This window comes from Otolemur garnettii, unplaced genomic scaffold (genome assembly GCF_000181295.1).
Source record: "Otolemur garnettii isolate 467f Iridium unplaced genomic scaffold, OtoGar3 scaffold00021, whole genome shotgun sequence".
Taxonomy (NCBI): domain Eukaryota; kingdom Metazoa; phylum Chordata; class Mammalia; order Primates; family Galagidae; genus Otolemur; species Otolemur garnettii.
In genome coordinates, this window is record NW_003852416.1 from 8,158,969 (window position 1) to 8,179,563 (window position 20,595).

Below are 20,595 nucleotides of genomic sequence, written 5' to 3' on the forward strand. Positions count from 1 at the left end.
TCTATCTATCTCCTATCTATCTATCCACCTATCATCTATCTATCTATCTCCTATCTATCTATCTATCTATCTCCTATCTATCTATCCACCTATCACCTATCTATCTATCATCTATCTATTCATCTATCATCTGTCTATCTCCTATCTATCTGTCATCTATCTATCCACCTATCACCTATCTATCATCTATCTATTCATCTATCATCTATCTATCTATCTATCGTCCGCTGTGTGTTGTTTATGCACTCATCTGTCAATGGACACAAGTTATTTACACCTCTCAGCCATAGTGAATGATGCTCCTAGAAATGCTGGTGTTCAAATATCCATTCAAGACTCTTCATTCAATTACTTTGGATGTGTACCTGGCCGTGGCTCAGCTCTTTCAGGAACTGTCATGCAGTGGCCTTACCATTTTACAGTCCCCTTGGCAATGTTTGAGGCTTCCAATTTCTCCACATTCTCACCAATGCTTGTTATTTTCCATTTTAAAAATGACACCCATCTTAATGGGTGTGAGGTGGTGCCACTCTGCCCCTTTTAGGCATGAAGATTCTTGCTCTTCTGGCTTTAATGCACAAGTTGCTCGATGTTATCTGAGGCAAGTTCACTGTGGCTTTGCTTTAATTGAAAGCCAATGGCTAAGGGGGAAAGGCTCTAATGGGGAAATTTGGAGCCCAAAGGAGAAGGCACTGGCCAGCGGTGCCTGTGGGTGGTTTCCTTTTAGGAAGCCTGCGTGGAGCCCTTCACAGGAGCACAGTGACAAAGCAGGAGGCATCGTAGAAAGGAACTGGCCTCCATCCTTCATCCCCAGAAGAGGCAGCTGAGGCCCAGGTGTTCTGGCTCTGACACCAATCACCTGTGCCCAGCTTGGGGCAGGAGTGGGGGGAGGGTTCTGCAGCTTTCCTGCTCTAAAGCCCAGACCTAGCCCTCTCAGACCCCTGCCCAGAGACCTAATGACTGGGCTGCAGCTTCGTGCGGCAGTGGCAGGCAGAGACAAGACAAGGAGCAGAAGGAGCCCCATCTGCACACCTGGGAGATTCCACTATAAAGACACTGGTTCTCAAACTTCCACATGCATAAGGATCATCTGCAGAGCAAATACAGATCTCGGGGAGAACCTACAAGGGTTGTGTCTTCATGGTCTGGGGTGGCCCAGAACAAGCATTTGCATCCAGTGTTGCAGCCAGCCAACTCTGCCCTCGGCCACACTTTGATTAGATCTAACTCTCTTAGGCCTGAAGTTCTTGGCCAAGGAGACTTAAAGCTTATCTTTGCTTCTGTGCAAGTTATTGAATCTCTCTTTGCCTCAAATTGCCTGATTATAAAAGGCAGAATTCCTTGACCCAAGCCAATGTTAATTCAAGGGAATCTGGGAGCTCGGAGGGAGTATAGCGTTTGCCATGGTTACTCTTCAGGTGAGCAACATCCTTACATGTGGGAAAACATCCTTACAAATAGAACAGCTCAGAGACTCGAGTCAGACAGGCTTGAAGGTCAGGGAGTGACGTCACCCAGGACAAGGAGATCGGATGAGAATTCTCATTTCTGGATGCAGTAAGGCGCCTGGGAAGCCCTTTGAAATGGCGAACAAGCACCCCAAACCCAAGAGTGGCTGAGTGTGAGGCCTCCTGCATGGGTCCAAGACCCCAAATTAACCTTGGTCAGTCACCTTCGGAAAACAGCCCAGGGCTTCCGGAAAGTAACTACCACTGCTGGGGTTGGCCACCAGTGTTCTCAAAACTGCTGTGGGATGGACCCATTGGTGGCACTGAAGTTGATTTCGTGGTGCCTGGCCAGCATGAGAAAGTCATTCCTTCCTTGGTTTCCTGTCAGCCCTTCCAATCCCACCCGGAGGAAGGTAGCGGGTCTGCCCCGCTGACCTGCTCCCCCCCACCCCAAGGGGTAAGCTGCTGCAGGATGGGGCTTCAGCGTGACAACTGCAGCAGGTAGAATTCAAGATCTCTTTTGCTTTCTTAATAGTGGTGACAGTCTCCTTGAAAAATGAATCCATCTCAGTACAGAAAAGGGGAGTCTGTTTAGGAAATGTATTAAGAAACTAAGGTGGGCTTTGGTAACATTTTTGCAGATGGATTCATTCGTGACTGAAGTTTTGAGAACACTGAACTAATTGGTTAGCTGTCTGGCAAGTGATCCCTCTAGTGTCAGAAAGGAAAGCTTCAGGGACCACTGAAGGAACCTCCAGGCTGGAGTCTGAGGCCTCTGCCCCATCTGACACCTCTGATGTGGCATCGAACTGTCCTGTTTGTCTTTGGACAGTGCCAGGAACAGTACTCTACACCACAGTGTTCACACCCGTAGAACTTGGCATGGGGCAGACCCGGGTTTGAATCTCAGCTCTGTTACCTCCCAGGAGTGCCTCTTGGGTAGATTATTTCACTTCTCTGAAGCGTAGTTTCTTATTTGTTAAAATGGGAATGACACTGGTTCCTACCCCACAGGGTTATTGGGAAGCTTAAATCAAATAATAAACCTACAGCACACAGTGTCTGGGTATTTAAAGACCTAATCATTGGTTGCTGCTGTTGTTATAATTACTATTATTATTATTATTACCGTTATTAGTCTCTGTTGTCTGTGAGTTTGTTCTGTTTTGTTTTGCGGATCGGATCGCCAGAGTGCTCCCTGAGGGGGGTTGACGGAGGAGAGCTGGCTCAGCACAAACTTTTCCTGGAACTTGTTGTCAGGTCACAGGCGCCGCCGTCACACCAGCCCCCTCCCCCCACCACTTTCCCTGGGATCTTTGCCAAGCCCTAAGCCAGGAAACCTTGTTATATTAATTATGAAGAAAAAGCATGTTTTATTTAAAATCCCGGCTGCCGAATATTCTGCCATGCTGTTTCTCTGTGACAGCAGAATGGCTTTTGCATTTAGGAAACCCTAATGAATTTAAAATATAAATATATCCGCGCCTATATACACAGGCGATTTCCTGCGACCTGATTTCTTTAAATACCAGTGTATACTGCCAAAGCTAATCAGTGAGACTTGTGCTTGGGATCAATTTAAAAAAGAAACCTATGAGAAGTTGCAGTGAAACTCAGTCTCTCCTGTTTCAGTGAGACGCTGTGTAGAGGATAGCAAGAAGGAAGGACGGCTGTCTGGGTGCTTGTAGGCCTGAAGAGACCGCCATGCTGGAGCTCTGCAGAGGGGCCTCGCTCCCTCCTGTCCAAGGCCTCGGCTGGTCTGAGCCATGCAGGTCTGGATGCTTGAATTAGTCAGATGCTGGGCTGCTCATCTGCCCATCTCAAATGTTTCTCTCTCTCTCCCTCAGACCCCTCCCTTCCTCTCACTTGCTCTCTCTTAGAACCAGACCTATAATGCACATTAGCCAGATGGCACAGGGGTCTAGAAAGTGGTGGGCACGGCAGGATCGGGGAGACCCAAGCCTATTCTCATAACCAGGCAGTGACCGCTTCTCCCCATGGGGCCAGGCAAGAACGTGAGCCCAGTGTTACTTGAATGTTTGATTTTCCAGAAAACCCGGAGATCTGTATCTTCATGCGAAAGGTTCTGATTTTCCAATGTCCCCAAACAATTCAAAGAAAACTACAATACTCCTCAGGTTGATCTTCTCCCCAGCAAATAAAACTCAAGCTGTGAGCGGAATAGACTCCAAGCTGACAGTGTGCAACCTCTGGTTTATGCAAATCCTGTAAGCAGCAAAAAGAGTCTAGAGTTCTAGGATTTAAAAAGCCCAGAAATGTGAGCAAACAGCAATTTTGAGCTCCCTTTGTGGAGGAGAGGAGAAGCTATCGTCTTTTCCTCCTCTCTGGGGAAGGGCTGAGATAAGCAGGCTGGCCTGACCAGCATTGTCCTCCAGCTTCTGACCTTGGAAGAGGTCAAATTCCATTGTGGCTAAACCCAGCTGTGCCCCATCTCTAAGAACCACACACAGCAAGAAGGGATTCTCAGACAGTCCGCGTCCTCCTTACAGTTGAGCAGGCCTCCTGTGATGGGCAGGGGTCGAATAGACCCGGCCAGGAAGCTCGTTCAGCATCTCTGGGCTTGTTTCTCACCTATCAACCAGGGATGAGAATATAAGACTGTGCCAGACAGGTGCTCGGAGCTGACAGGTACGGCCTATCTAGACCAGGATAGGGAGGCACTGCGGGTGAGGCCCTGGAGGTCATACAGCGATATTCGACCCAAAGGGTATCTGAATATACTTCTACGTGGAAGTTGATCTCAGAGAGGAGTGCTCATTTGATGTGTGATCTGAATTCATGGGAGGGTCCCCGTGTAGACCCTTTGTTTAGGGTTTCAGAGGCACAAGGAGTCCATTGTCCTCTGCACAACGAACAGACCCCTGGTCTAGGAGCCTCCTTTCCCTGCAGAAAGGACCATGGCCCAGACCTATGTGGACCCAGGAGACGTCATCCTCAGCCAGCGTCCCAGGCAAGAGACTTCTCTAGACAGACACCAACCACCTCTGTGACTGGGGGCCAAGTTTTCCCCCTCTGTGTCTGTACAACGGGAAGAGTAACAGACTTATTTCTTAGGGCCCTCCCAGAGATGAGCCAATTCACGAAAGCTCGCGGCCTGGCACTCAGGCCTCCTCATTTTAGGGTGGCAGTTGGTTATCACTTTTACTTCTGTGGTGCTGAGAGGCCACCTGGCCCATCTGGCCATGTGGCTCCCTTACCCTCCAAGATGCCCCAAACTCTCCAAAGCATCTGAGTGACTTGGCCACTTTCCCCCGGTGTCTGTGTGCTGGCCTGTGCAACTCAAGCTGCCTTCCCGACCACCTGTCTGGCACACATCTGGGGTAAGCAAACATTCCAAAGCCCCGAATCCTCTCTTTGGAATTGACTAAGCTCATTGCCTGAAGGCTAACTCTCATATTTTCTCTTTTATCCATTATTGACTTATAATTTCATTGCTAACCCTAAAAATTCACTGGGGTTTGCAAAAAAGGGATTTTTCGGGACCATTATCCTTTTGTGAACGTCAAACAGACTGTGTCAACGCTTCTCCTTGCCTGCGAACTTGGGGATCTAATTCTTTCCGACCGGTACGTTCTCTGGGCCCCTTGTGGGCCTGTGATGATTCCGACCGCCTCTCTCTAGACCTCTGGTATTTCTGCCGTGTCTCGGCCTCAGACATCCAACAAACAATCAAACAATGTAGGGGCTTGATAGTGATCTGTAATTGCAGCCACCACACATACAAAAGTCATAATTTGAAAAGAAAAGCCTTTCAGAAGTGAGTCACTTGGCAACTTGACAGGGAGCTAAGATGGGTGTCTGAGCTCTGTTTACCGAAAGGGGAGGGGAAGCTGTTGTATTTAAAACACACTAATCAGAAAACCTGTAAGCTAATCTGCTTCCTTCAGGAAATGCTCTCTGGTGTGCAAGGCGGGCAACCATGCAAAGGTTCTTACTGTGACCAGGAGGCCCTGACTGGTATTTCAGTTCTCACCCCCTGTCTGCTTTCTATCACTCTTTCCCCCCCAATAGGGGGTATTCTCTGATGTTTATGGAAAAGTCGGGTTCATTCTAGAAATTATAAGAGAAAAGAGGTAATATTTACCACAAGCCACACGCATGACCTCGTTTAATCGTGACCCTCCCCAAATCTGTGAGAGATTAGCACTTGGTTCGCAGAACAGAACACTGAGGCTCAGAGAGATTATATTACTTGCCCAACATTCCACAGCTAGAATGTGCAGAGCTGAGGTTCAAACCCAGGCTTCAAAGCCCACCCTCATGCCTCAGACCACATCCAGTGTGGAGCTCCCAGGAGGCTTCATTTCTGTTGAAGGCGCCCTTTCTCACATGCCCACGAGATCCCGCTGACACTCTGAGACCACAACAGCCCACAGCAGGAGCCAATATCTATATAACTTATCTGCTCCCAAAGGTCTTGGGTCCCTCCTTCAAGACCCTCTGATGGTACTTCCCTCCCCTGGGCCCCAGCTCACCCTCCAGCCCCTGTGGGCAGGGGAAAAGAAGAAAAACTAACCACAGAGCTTCTCCCCAGATCTAATCCATCCAAACAAGCCCATCACCAGGATCATTTATAGCCAGCAAGAGTCTTCCCTAAGGCCAAAATGCTTGGATTCTTGCCCCAAATGGTTAGAAGACTGGGTGTGTATGTCAGTACTGGCATTATAGGTATACTTCTCTGGGGCAAGTGTTCAAACTCTGAATCCTTGAGTGTGGCCTTTTGAATCCAAATTTTACAGGAAAAATCCTTTTAATAAAGAGATTTGTTTTGTGAAGTTTGGATTCAGTTCAGGGGCTGCATTGGTGACCTGAAGGGTCACTTGTGCCCTTAAGGCTGCAGGTTCCCCAGCCGTGGTTCATAGTTTTCACTGGCTTCTCAAAGGAGTCTCTGAGATCCATGACAGATTATAACCCAGGACTTTTCCAGATTCTCTTGCCCTTGCCCTTGCTGGAGTGCATTCACAGAGATCCAACAGGGCTCAAGTCAGACGCATGTCACCATGGGATTGCTGCCCGACGCCGCCCAACGCCACAAGCCTGCATGTAAGCCAGACATATTACTTGGCAACTCCAGCCTTTTACCCCAAAGTTTCTCAGGCAGCCCAGCTGGGTTGGTGCTCCTAATAACCTCAGAGTCTCGGAGTATAGATATGTGAAAGGAACACTTACCCCGAAGGTGGTCCTTCCCACCAGAACCATTAACAGCAGAACCTGGAGCTTAGACACTCTGGCAAACATCTTTGCAGTGTAAGGACTTGAGTTTTGCTCTCAAAACGATTCCTTTTGTTTTCTGTGCCTTTAGGGGGGAGAAATGTCAGTCTCCAAGGATGCAGGAACAAATGAGGATGCAAATTATTAACTAGGCATCAAATACTGTTTAATGTTTAATGTTTTGGAAACCAACTATCTTGATTAAACAAATGGTAACTTTGGGGCTGGGCTGAGTCATGAGGTGGCCTCTCTTCGGAGAAGAAAGTCTCCAAAGAAAGTAGGCAACATGAGGAACCCCCCTGGGTGAACACGGGAGCTGCCGAGTGTTCAGGGCAGAAGGCCTGCCTGTAACGAGCAACCCAACTACAGGATGAAAGATCAGGTAAGGCCTGTGGCCACGGTCCTCCGCCATTGCCAATTTGGACAGAATGCTAATAGGCTTCTGATTCATCAGACCTCAAACAAAAATTAAGGCCTGGATGGGCTCCTAATAACATCACACTTTATATTCATGAAAGATAAATTAAAGGCTGCAAAACTGCTATTGACAAACATTGATTCTGGGCCCTTTGAAGTATTGCCCACAGTTGCTTGTTGGCTTCAAAAGTTTTCTTTTACATCTCATTACGTAAGGGTTTTACTTTTTAATTATTTTTTTTCTCCTTTCATTGGAGTCTTTCTTTGATCAAGGGGAGGGGAAAAAAAATCACGGTGTTCATATTTCAGGACAGTTGTTCCCTATGTCCCTTGTTTGGCTACATGGGTCGCAGGCAGGGCTTTATACATCAGCAATTACCCGTTAAGTGCGGGTTCTCGTGGACACAATTGCTCTCTTTAATAGACATGATCATGAGCTTCTGTAAACACCTGACTGCCGACAGTCATCTGTGCATGGGCTCCAGGAGGCCTCCAGGCCTGAGCCCTAAATCAAGGCTCTGAAACACGGCTGCCAACTGAGGCAGGTGCTTACTATGCCCCTGCCAACCCTGGCCCCCATCTGCCATCTCTACTTGGCACGTGCGCTCAGAGGCTCAGTGGCTCCTCCCACCTCTGGAAGCCAGGCTGCCAGCCATGGACAGCCCACAGGTCCCGGCCTAGGAGAAGGCCAAATAAAGTCCACGCCTCAGTCGCCAGATGAGTCCTGAAGGACTGACGGAGTCCTGCCATTTTTCTTCCTCCCACTTTTCTTTTCTTTCCTCCATTTATGTTGTGTCCACCCTATTTTAGGCAGATGCCAACTCCCCACTGGTCAATATCCAACCAATCCCTATGACAGGTGCACATCATGGTCCCTTTTTCTAGAACGTGGTTCTCTGATCTTACCTCGTCCTTCCCTTAATCCAGGGTTTTTCAACCTTTTTTATCTCATGACACACTTGAACCTATAGTTAAACTTCCACAGCACACGTACATGATGTTGATAGGAAAATAATAATAATAAAACAAAGAATATACGTACAGTGCTTTGAATTTCTTTTGAAAATAATGTAATTAATGATGTTCAAAAATGTTTTGTGGCACACTTACGATCTTCTCACAGCATAGAAGGAAAAAATCACTGCCCTAATCCTTACTCTGACCCTAACTCTGTTCTTAACTCTACCCCTAATTACTTTTGAGCAAGTTAATGTAGTTCACTCACCCAATAAATGCATTTGTCAGAGCTTAGCCAAAACACGACTTTCTCAGACACCCTGCATGTGTCTGGCGAGGTCGTCACATCAGACCTGTACTGGTACTTCATTAATAGCGGGTCCCTCACTGCCTTCCGTTAGAATGGAAGCCCACGAGGGCAGGTACTCTATTTTGATCGCCATTGCATAAACGCCTGGCACTTGATAGGTGCTCAATAACTTTATGTCAGATGGGAAGAAGAAATAAAAGACCCTTTATTAAAGTGCCTGTTAAGACCAGGATGCCTTAGATAACATATGTCGCCAACTCGACGTGAAAAGAAAAACTGCCCGGGAGAAGCAGAAGGCATTTGTGAAGTCCAAAGCACACGCCAGCTTATTCCTGAACACCCCATTCATACTCATCAGATAGTCACTGAGGGTCTACTGTGAGCCCGGTGCTGGGGACTCGAGCATGAAGGAGGCAGCCGCAGACTGGTGAGGAGGAGAGGGGCAGACCATGAGAAAGCAAACAGTTAACCTTAGTGAGAGATAGGCCAAAAACAGTGAAACAGAAATCGTCCTGGGCGGGAGGTTTCCCTGGACTGGGAGGCGGTGATGGTGGCAGTGGTGGGTAAGCAGGACGTTGGCGTGGAGCTGAGGACACTGTCAGGGTTACCTGATCCCAGGGTAAGGGCCCACGAGGCCGCTCCCATGAGGAGTTTGCTGTCTCCCAGGTGCAGAGCTGGAGTCTTCAAGGCATTTGCACAGACAGTAAAAAGCAGAATGGAAAGGGTCGGGCAAGCCACACCACTAAATCACTCAGATGACATGCCCCAAATCTCTGGTTTTTAAATACAATCGCTGAGCCTTTGGTGCTCCTCCCCGTGGAAGTGTCAGGGGGTTCCAGGTCAGTCTAGTGCTCTAAGTCTCATTTTCTAGGTGCCTGTCTCTGGGAGAGTCCTGGTCCTGCCTCAGGAGGCCTTGAGAGTCTGCTCCTCAATCAGCTGATTCTTCTACTCAAAGGAACGGCCTTGCCAGAGACCCACCCTTTGAGGTACTGGGTGAAGGATTGTTTTTACACTGCAATTACCTATTGGGCCTGAACAAACCTGCTTCAGGGTTTTTTTTTTTTTTCTTTTCCTCAAGTAACCTTCTTCTTCCTTCTTTCTGCTAAGCCTTCAGTTATGACAGGAGCCTGGGCAGTGCCAAAGAGAGGCAGCTGGGGCTCAAAACAGATGGTGTGGGGTGAGCCCCAGCTCTGCCACAACTCTGCTGTGTGACTTTGGGCAAGTCATTTACCCTCTCTGGGCCTCTGTTTCCTCATCTGTAGAAGAGGGAAATAATATAGTTCTTCCTTCCATGCACATGAGGGCAGAAGGATAAGGTGCTTAGCACAAACTGTAACACACCCTGGCTTTGGTATCCGCAGAGCCTCTAGGTCAGTGTTTTTCAAACTTTTTTAACTCATAGCACACTTGAACCTACAGTTAAATTTCCATGGCACACTTACATTATGATGATCAAAAAAAGAAAAGAGTTAAAAAATATATACTGACTGTGCTTTGAAATTCTTTCAAAAATAATTTTAAAAATTATTTTTAATTTTTTTAAAATTAAGAATTTTAATTTTTAATTAAATTAAAAGTTTAATTTAAAAATTTCTGTGGCACACCTAAGATCCTCTCGGGGCACACCGGTGGAAAACCCCTGGCTGGATGGGATGACACGGGCTCCACCCCCTCAGAGATGGCAGGGCCTGGTGCCGGGGGAGTGTAGTTTTATAGTTTCCAACCCAGAGAAGGAACGACCACCTTCTTGGGAGAAGCCCTTCCCTAATTTCATCTCTCTAGGATGGAGGGCAGCAAATTCTTCTGAGAGGGCCAGAAAGTAAGTATTTTAGGTTTTTTTCTGGCCATGCAATTTCTGTTGTGACCACTCAATCCTGCCGTGGTAACACAAGAGCAGCCTCAGGCAATACTTATGCAAATAGGCATGGTTAGGTGCCAGTAAACCTGCATTTACAAAACCGGGGCAGTGCCTTGCAGACCACTGCTGCTCCAGCTGAAACCAATGCGGAAATGCCAAAGCTTTGCTCAGCTGAGGGGACCCCAGAAAACAAGGGAGGCTCACTGGAAAAAGGGAGTGGGGGGTCTGGACTGACAACACACTGCTCCCCCAAGAGCATTTACATGGAAATTATGCACACAGGCACCCTCCAGAAATCAGCAACTTCTTCACTAGTTGGGGGAGTAAAGATCATCCAGTCATTCCTGCCATGAGAGTTTACTGAGCACTTATTATGTGCCAAGCACTGCTCCAGGGAGTTAACAAAGACAGACCGAGTTCCAGCCTTGTAGAGTTACATTCTCATGATGCCTCTCACTCAGAGTCACAAGGCTGGTATTCAGGTACATTCCTGAAGTCATTCCTGATCCGGGAAGACAGCCTGCACGCCAGTGTCGCTACTCTCTCTCCTTGTCCCCTAGCTGGATCCTTCACTTCTTGGAGCCCCCGGCTGGCAGGAGGAAGGAGCCATGGAAATCCCTTGTCAAGGTGGCCTGGGGCAGGGAACCTTCCCCTGCTCCGCCCAGTGCAGTATGTTCATATCCACTAGAAACCAGTCAGTACTACACACCTCATTCTCTGGCCCAGAAGCCAGTAGGACACCCCTGAGTTTGTGAAAGGAAACCAATATTTTTCAGGCAGCTTTCATGTTTCAAGTGCTTTTAATAATCCTGAGTCAAGTAACTCCTTATAACTACCACACAAACTCATTAGGCCCATTTTGCAGTTAAAGGAACTGAGGCGTAGAGAGGTTAAATAAACTGCCCCAGGTCATGTAACTTGAAAACAGGGCTGGAAGGAATTTGAGCTCTTTTGACTTGAAACCATGTGTACCCTCCACTCTGCTGCACGAACCGGATGTTGGGGTCTTGGCCTAAGCCCTCTGAGCACTCATCAGAGAAAACCCCACATCTAAAAGCACAGGTCTCCTACTGCCAGACCAGCTTTCCCCATCTCCTCTTCCTTACTATTGCTCATCAGGGTGGCAAAGGGCCCAGTCTTATGAAAATCCTGTCCTCCCAACGACAGCAGCCGCTATTGTCTCAGCTTGGGTTTCCTGGGAAGTAGAGCCAGCCAGGCCCGTATGGATGGAGAAGTACTCTCAGAACCAATACGCCTGGGGGACAGTGGGTGGGTAGGCTGGGCAGACGAGAAGAGTTGCAATGCCAGCACATCCATGGAAAGTTCTGGGGCTGAGCCTTGGTACCAGGGTAGTCCGATCATTGGATATGACCTGCCCCCGTGGAAGGACTGTAACTTCGAGTAGCTCTCTTTAAGGGAATTCTCAGAGAATAATTGGAATAAATTATCTATATAATACATAGCCAAGTTGTAATAATTTGGTTAAGGGTAATTTTCAGCTGAGAGCCCTCAGTAACTGATACCTGGCAGTTCAGAGAAAGGTCGCCTCATTTGGGAAGGGGACACCTGGATGCATCACACCACCCATGCTATTAGCTGGAAATTTAGTGGATGTCTCCTAGTTAGGGACCAGACTCAGGAGGCCTGGATGGCTCAGGCAGGCTTGGGATGAACATCCCCGGTCTATCCTCAGTCTAAGCAGGGGTGGCAGGGGCCACATACATCGCCAGGCTGATGCAAGGGGCAGACAGGGACAGATGTTCACCGGATGAATCAGTATCAAGGAGAAAAGCAGAGTGCCCTTATGGAAGCCATAAACGCGAATTAGTTACTAATCTGAGCTACACATTTATTGCTAAGCTCCGTTTTGGCCAAAGGAAAAAGAAAACTCAGATCATGTGGCATGATTTGTATCAGACATAAGTCAATTTTACAGGAAAAGTAAAGTTCTTTAACCTCCTATGGTCAAATCCTGGTCAATTTTGATTTTTAAAAAACCTTATGAACATAGGTTGGAGTTGATTGACCCAGATGAGAGGTCCCCAGAGCCAGTGATAGTCCTGAATTCCACATGGCCCCTCAGTGTGGCCAGGTGGAGAGTGAGCGTCTGGCTGGGCAGGAGTCTGCGTGAACACCGGGTACCAACCCTCTTCTTTCTCTGAGAAGGAGGTGTGGAGTGTTCAGGCAGGGCTGGCTGGAGGCTGGGTGCCATGACGACCTTGTCCCGGTACTCCCCGTCTTGGCAATGGCACTAGTGCACATGTGGCTTTTGAAGTTGGAAATCTGGAAATCATGGTTGGTTTCTTTTTTTCCTTCCCATCTTCAAACCCAAATTATGGGCGTGTTTCTACCCCCAGGATGCATCTCCACTCCTCCAGCACCTTCCACCTCTGCTGCCCCACTCTAGTCCAGCCCCTACCATCCCCTGCCTCACCTCCTCCCACAGACTCCTCCTCCCTGCCTCCTGTTACATTCATCCTCCACCACCCAGGTGTATTTTAACTTATAAAACCAAACCGGATTATGACACGGCCCTGCTTAAAAGCTTTCAGTCTCTTCCCTTTGCACTTTGAATTGAGTCCCCTATTCTTACCAAGACCTTGTTTGTCCTGAACTCTGTTCACCTCTCCAGCCTCATTTGGTGCCCTTATCATGTATGTCACTGTTCTCCACTAAGCCAGGGGCCACGTCTATCACGTTCATGGCCCTCTCCTTATTCGCTAGCTTAGGACCTGATAGGAGTCAGCATTAATAAACATTTGTTGGTGGCGGAGCCACCATGTGCAGCAACGTCTGACCAGAAGACAGAAGCCCCTCTTGTGGCAATGGCTCATGGCCAAGCCACGGTCTCCAAATTCAGAGGCACTGCCTTCTTGTCATACTGAACGCTAGTTTTAAGTCATGGGTGGTTCTGACTCCTACGATCACCAAGGTTTGGAAGGATCGTTGACGCCATGCCACTCCCCAGCTCCAGATGCGGCACAGGCTGGTATGAATTAAACATCTCAGGATCCTCCACAGTAATTGACCTGCGCATTTGCACTTCTTTCCTGTCTTTAATCCTTCAGTGCGGCCTCAATCTTCCCTCTTGCATTTTAAATTTCCTCTGTTCAGTTGTTGTCCATGGCAGAGAGTGTGTTCCCCACCCCTCCCCTATCTCTCCCATCCCATCAATCAGTTCTACAGAAACACAGGTCGGCCTCCTCGGATCTCCAGCCTCTCAAAGAGCCACCATCTGGGCTGTGTGATGGTTCTTGTTCTAAGTGCATCTTTGATTTATTAAACATTTTTGAATAAAATTCTGCATACGTTTTGCATGTTAGAAAGTCCCACGCCCCTGCCTTGCTTCGTTATAATAGAAAACCTGAAAGGGAAGAGGGATCTTGAGATTTGGGGGGCCCCTTTCTGTCTAGACTTGTCCGCTTTCTGAACAGAGCATGTTACGCTATTTTCCAAAGCCTTTTCTCTTTGGGGAAAGGCAGACCTCTGAATACCTCTCTAAATTGTACTTCTAGACACTGCCTGGCCCTGGCATCTTCCCTAAGCACATTTGCATGCTAGCTCTGCAGTGTGCTAGCAAGAGCTTAGCTGGCATCCAACAGAGCCAGCAGAAAAGCCATTTACTTGCTGTGTGATCTTGGGCAAGTTGCTTAACATCTCTGGGGATAATTCATAAGTTTGGTATGAATTAAATGAGATGATATATGTGAAAGTGCCTTGCACACAGGTACTGGATTGGTGTCTTGGTGTTCATTTCTCTTTCTTTCTTTTCCCATTCCATTTCTTGAATTCTTTCTTTCTTTTTTTTTTTTTTGAGACAGAGCCTCAAGCTGTCCCCCTGGGTAGAGTGCTATGGCATCACAGCTCACAGCAACCTCCAACTCCTGGGCTTAAGCGAGTCCCCTGCCTCAGCCTCCCAAGTAGCTGGAACTACAGGCACCTGCCACAACACCTGGCTATTTTTTGGTTGCAGCCGTCATTGTTATTTGGCAGGCCCGGGCTGGATTCAAACCCGCCACCTTAGGTGTATGTGGCTGGCGCCTTAGCCACTTAAGCCACAGGCGCCGAGCCTCTTGAATTATTTCTAATTTATAATGGAAACTATACATCTTCTTCCCAATGAGCATAAAAATCAAGGGAGCACGTTTTTATTAAAAATAAGTTAGATAAGAGTGGAAACAACACACACACGTAGCTGTGTTGATTCTTCTCCCTGAATCATGACTTCATTCACTCATTTTAGGAGAATGTATTGAATGCTGGGTCCCATGGCATCCTGGGATGCAGGAGATGTCTGTCTCTGTTGAGGGAAACCCAATTAGGCAATTCTATAGACCTATGGAACCAGGTCATTGTTAAGGCTAACACTGAGCCACACATGATGCACGAGAATGATGATAAATGCAAAACGGACACCATTACACAGGACAGGGCACCTCTCAGCTGATACCCACTCTCAACCCATCTCAGGCCCTCAGGAGGACCAATGGCCATTCTGGTGACTACTATTCATTCTTAATGTGTGTTTACTGTATGGGGTCTGGGTCTGTGGACAGAGATGAGAGAACAGACCACAGCCGTGCTCATCTTCTCCATGCCTCAGTTTCCTTATCTGTGAATCAGGATAATATCAATCTACATCTGATGAGCTTGTTATAAAAATTCCATGGGTTAAAATGTTGAAAATTCAAAGAGCTTAGCACAATGCCAGCACCTACTGAGTGCTCTGAGAACATTTGTTAAGTGACCTACCCTCCAGAGTATGTAGGAGCTTCAAATCTTGCTAACTATGCTTGTATCCACAGCCCAGTTAATTAGCATAAAGGACTTTTAAAAAATATATTTCATTGATGAAATAAGCAATACTCAAAATAGATGATTAGCTGGAATGATTGAATGGGCACTTTACCCTGGCAAGGCAAAGGAAAGGAAACCAGCTGCTCACCACCATCAAGAGGAGACTTCTAGGTCTCGACTTCCATTTATTCTCACTTCTGACTCCTGATCCAATCAGGAGGCCAGTGGTCCCTGCCATTGAGCCACAATGGCAAAATGACCCTTTCCTGCAAAGTGCGCGTCAGAGTACCGAAAAGGCAGAGTGGGACTCACACGGAGCCACAGGTGGGTGATTTTATGCCTCTTTGTATGAGTGGCAGAATGACTTTTATTGTAAAGCCACCACCAGTAGCAAGGTTGAGAGGGGGAGTAGATGTAGCGCCCATCTCCCTCTAATTATCAGAGATCCCTATTATTTCCCAAAGAGCCCGACAGCTGTTGAATGGACAAATTGGCTTAGGTCAGTTCACAATATAGAAGTGTTTAGAACACTTCCTGCCATATTGCATGGACCCCCGATGTTCAGCCATCACTACCCTGTGACATAATTAGAGAACGGCAAGTGTTAGGTCACATGGAACAGACCACATGAGTCCCAGAATTTGTTAAGAGGACATCAGGAAGAGCTGAACTTGTCCTCCAGGACTCGGTGCAGTCCTCGCTCCCTCATACCAGCTTGGACCCCTGAGTAAATCAGCAGCTTCCTGAGCCTCAGTTTTCTCTACTATAAAATGTAGCTCCTTTCCGGTTTTGCCAACACAGTTATTGGGAGCTGGATAAAGCATGATGCCCTCCCCCAGAGTGAGGGTTTGGTATTTCCTTGCCCTGGCCAGCCTCCCCAGAGCCACTGATTATTGATTTGTGTGCTGTCACCAGGCTTTGAGCCGAGCAGGGGTTGTTTACCAGTTGGCCCAGAGACCGGGGATTTTGGTTTGAATGCTCCCTTTCCTCAGAGTTCATTTTCTTCTCCAATCTGTTGGGCTCCCCGGAATGTGGATCTTCCAGCTTGTGGCCTAGCCCACCCCCAGGCAGGGTCTTTGCAGAGGACACATGTGAGTGGGTCATCAGTTTGGGCACCCACCAGATATTCAGGTTAAAACAGAAAACCTGAACAGGAGGAGGGATCTTGAGATGTGGGTGCCCTTTCCATCCCTTTGACCGCTCAGGCCCTTCCTCATTGCCGGCTATGGCTCAGGCCCTCAACATCCCTACGTGGACCTTCGCAGTAGCCTCCAGTTACTCAGCCCTGCTCGAGGCCCAGCCTTCACTGTGTCAGAGGAGTGAGCTTCTAAAATTCCAGTCTGGCTGTGTCACTCATCTGCCTAGAACCATCCACAGTGCCTCACTGCCTACAGGACAAAGTCCAGACTGATTAGCTGGCAGAGGAAGTCCTGCTGATCTGGCCCTTGGGCTTCCGAATTCTCTCTCCCTGCAGGCTTTGTTCCTCCCATCCCCACCCCCCTGGCATGTATCTGGAGCCCCCACCCTGTCTCATGCCTTCCTTCATTTATACCCATCATGTCCCGTCAGAAAAGTCTTCTCCCACCTATTTAGATGTTCATCCTGGACCTCCATCCTTGGGGCTAAGTTAATAGATAAGGCAACAACGCAAATAAATGAAAAGAGCATTTGCCGGTGAGCTCACGGGCACTGATTCTTGCAGAAAGGGAGGCCTCCCTAGACTCTTTCCTGAAGGTCCTGGCTCCAGCCTGACTTTCCCACTGGCTCCACACAGACCTTTGCTATGTGCCCATCTAGAGGGCCAGACCCTGCTGCCCCATGTTCTAGGGATTGGCCATTCAACCAGTTGTGACTAAGAAGGCCAATTGAATTAGACCCGTGGTTCTCAACCTTCTTAATGCCTCGATGTATTTTCATTGTTACAAAGAGGGCGCAACCCACAGGTTGAGATCCTGAATTAGACGATACATGTGAAGGTCTTCACACAGCAAGAACTCAACAAACAAGGTCACAGGCTGTCTAAAGGCAAGATATTTAACAACCACAAAGGAAATGCACATGTTGTGAGGAGAAAATTATTTCTGTACTTTATGTGACTTCCTAACGGTTCTTTGATGAAGCCGACATTCTTCATTTGATTCTTCCTCACGTGTACCTGGAGAAATCACAGTAACTGCCTTATTCCCTGAACTGTTTTCTTGGAAGAACCCATATATTCTGGAAGCAATGCTCACGTTGTGGTTCGATTGGGACTTTGTGAGTCTCTGAGGCCCACAGACCCCAGAGGTCTCTGTGCCTCCTTCTAAGCAGCTTCTTCTAATCCTTTCTCATAAAACTCGTCTTCCGATCTCTGAAACACTTACACTGGGGATGGCACCTGCCCCAGAGAGGGACACACGTCCATGGACAGCCATTAGATGCTTAGCAGTTTTGGGGAAATCACGGACTCACCAGCAATCCTCAGGTCACTGGTCGATGACTCATTTCACACGCAAGCAGCCAATGCTACAGCTGGCTCAGGCTGACGTGCACTTCTCTGGCCGCCTCTACCTTCAGTAGCATCACAGTAGGCAGGTTGGAATCAACCACATGGGAATATTGATGTCACAGAAACGGGCAAGCACCAGAGGTCAGAGCTTTCCTCCACCCTGGAGAGCTGCTTTCTGAAGTTGATCAGCCCAGCACAGTGTCTAAGGGACATGAGAAGCAGAGAGATCAGGGGACTCTCTCAATGCCACACAGCACAGGAATTAGAAAAGAAATGTTAAGGCAGAACTTTTTAAAAAGTTGCAAGACTTGATGGGCCTCTAGGTGACTGTGACAAAATAGATGATAGAATAATGTCCCCCCCAAGATGCTCATGTCCTAATCTCTTGAACCTTACATGACAAAAGGGACTATCCATATGTGATTAAGGATATGGCCCTTTGGATGGAAATATTATGTTGGATGACCCAGGTTGCCCAATTCTGTAAAGATGTGAGTCCCTAAAAGAGAGCAGAGAACCTTTCCTGAGCGGGTCAGAGAGATGAGTCAGAAGGAGAAAGAGAGATTTAAAGTGTGGGAGAGGCTAAGCCTTGAAGATGGAGAAAGGATGCAGGTGGCCTCTAGAAGCCGAGAGACGCCCCTCGATGATAGCCAGCAAGAAAGTCAGGACCAGCAACACAGCCCTGCCTGGATTTGGTCTTCCAAGAGCCAGGCCTGACCTACAGAACTATAAAGAAATGCATTTGTGTTACTTAAGCCACTAGGTACAGTAATTTGTTATGGCAGCAATAAAAAAAGCAATTAACAGAGAGGTTAAATTAGGTACTAAAAGAAAAATTGGAAAAGCCTGCCACGTAGGCAGGGGGAATGGAAGTGGCAGAGCAACCCATTTTCAAAGAACAGTGAGTAAATTCCCCGTCTATACAAGGGAGGAAGCAGAGTGGGTGGGAGTCTTGGAAGGGTAGGGCTGGGGGTGCTGTGTGGCCCCAGGGGAACTGGTGGCAAGTGGCAATGACAGAAGCAGTGGAGCAGTAGGTAATGAGATCAGGATCTGGGCAGGTCATTTGACAGAGGGGTGTGAGGCGGGTGCAAAGAAGACAGCAGGAGTGTGGGGATGGATGGCTAGGAACTGCAGGCTTGGGGCACACCAGGGAGTGGTGGTGCCTGTGGCAAGCTGGAGGGCTCAGGCCCCACTGGGCATCAGCATCCTTACCTTGCAGGATGAGGCTAGTGTAGCCAGAGTTAGCTCTTCCGAACGAGGCCTAAAATTCTAAATTCTCCTGATGTCTAAAAGTTGATAACAAATCCATTGATTTTTAACCTGTGTGGACCAACATTGCATTAATTGTCTGCCCTCGTATGCTCACCTAAAGCACATCTGTGGGCCAGACTCCGACCTTTGGGTCCTGTTCTCAGATCTCTCTCCTCCTGGTTTTGGATTCTGCACTGACTCTCCCTCCTGACTGAGTAACCCCCCAGGATGATTACACAACTCAGGAGCGAGAGGCCTGGAGGGCGGGTGGGCAGAGTCTGCACTTCCTGCTGGCCAGGACCCAAGTGATTAATTATAAAAGTAAAGGCGAGATCATCCCTTCTCTTTTCAACCCCTCTGCCACCTCCTTCCCCACCCCCCAAAAAAAGAAAAGAAAAAAGAACAATTTTTGTTGGCTTGCCTGCTTGCTCTCTAAATCCCTGCTGACTTCCCCCTCCCCTGGCCTTGGGTGCTGAAGAACAGCCCTTGCCACTCAGGTTGACAGGAATTGGGGGTGGGCAGCCACCGTCTACACTTCCCTCCCCGCCACCTTGCCCAGGCCCGGTCCAGATTTACCTGCAGCCTTTGGGATGGGCAAGAGAAGTGGGTGGTGGAAGTTCCTTGGATTTCTTCTCAGAAACTAATTATGCTGCATTTATCTAAACAGAATTCAATATATTTTCCTCCCCAAAGCTTCTTTCTATCTACTTGCGGTAATTGATTCTTCTTACTTTTTTTATAGAACTAGACTGAATGTTGCTGAAGAAGCAATTCTGAGTTGTAAGGCGTGTGTACGAGAAAAATGAAGGCGGGAGGGGTTGCCCTGAGACATTGGCCTTGGCAGGGTCGCCTTCACTTGTGTTCCTGACCGAGAGACCCGGGCCACTTTCAGCTGCTTCTGTAGCTTTGACCAAAAGTCTCCCCAGAGCTAACTTTTGGGGTAGAGTATGGTGGAGAGCTGGGGGTAGAACTGTCTGGGCTGTTACTCTGAATCCCCACTTAAGGCTTGTGTGACTTTGGACAAAACAATCCCTCTGAGCCCAAATTTCCTTCCTTTTGTGACAATTAACTAGGGTAGATTGTACAAAGAGCTTTGCTGTTATTTCTCGATGTGCCATATTTATGAACACGAGAGCCGAACTGCATATACCAAAGTAAAACCCGTACGTGTATGTGTGAGGTCCGACAATCAAGTTCACAAACTAGTCCTAGAAAAAGTTCTATATACTTCACTGCCAAGTATCACTCTGGTCACCTTCCAAGTACTCCCCTTGGAAAGTGATGCACTGGTGCCCTCGACCCCTCAAAGCAATTTTTGTACTCTTTTTCTGGAGTGGTCACCAGAACTATAGTCGTACAAGGTCTGACAATTGAGTTTCCCTCTCATCCTAGAAAATGTGCTATGTACCTTATCACCAAATATCACTGTGATGACCAAAATGGCCAAGGGGAGTCCTTGGAAGGTGGCTGTAGAGATTTTCAGCAATAAAGTGTGTAGTTATTGTTCTAGGATGAGTTAAAAAGCTTAATTGTCAGCCTCATATGCACACTGCACGTGATGTCTGCTTGTTTTCAGGACCGCTCCTTGCTTCTCACCTGCCTTATTTTATTTTATTTTATTTTATTTTTGAGACAGAGCCTCAAGCTGTCCCCCTGGGTAAAGTGCCGTGGCATCACAGCTCACAGCAACCTCCAACTCCTGGGCTCAAGCAAGTCTCCTGCCTCAGCCTCCCAAGTAGCTGGGACCACAGGTGCCCACCACAACGCCCAACTATTTTTTGGCTGTAGCCGTCATTGTTGTTGGGTGGGCCCGGGCTGGATTCGAACCCGCCACCTT

The 20,595-nt window shown here is 47.9% G+C and overlaps 1 protein-coding gene and 1 long non-coding RNA gene across 2 annotated transcripts in view; one reads left to right on the plus strand and one right to left on the minus strand.

The window, feature by feature from the left end:
* The window catches only part of HABP2 (hyaluronan binding protein 2), a 33,390-nt gene extending 26,542 nt beyond the window's left edge, over positions 1–6,848 (minus strand). The window contains exon 1 of the mRNA XM_003787338.3: positions 6,639–6,848. Within this exon, the coding sequence (XP_003787386.1) occupies positions 6,639–6,707 (69 nt within the window). The 5' untranslated portion in view covers positions 6,708–6,848. The remainder of the gene's footprint in view (positions 1–6,638) is intronic.
* Positions 6,849–6,924: 76 nt separating this feature from the next.
* On the plus strand, positions 6,925–14,060 carry LOC111724307. The gene is made up of 3 exons (XR_002772622.1): positions 6,925–7,062; positions 9,236–9,350; positions 14,044–14,060. It is a non-coding gene; the product is annotated as an uncharacterized LOC111724307 (long non-coding RNA).
* The last annotated feature ends 6,535 nt before the right edge of the window (positions 14,061–20,595 follow it).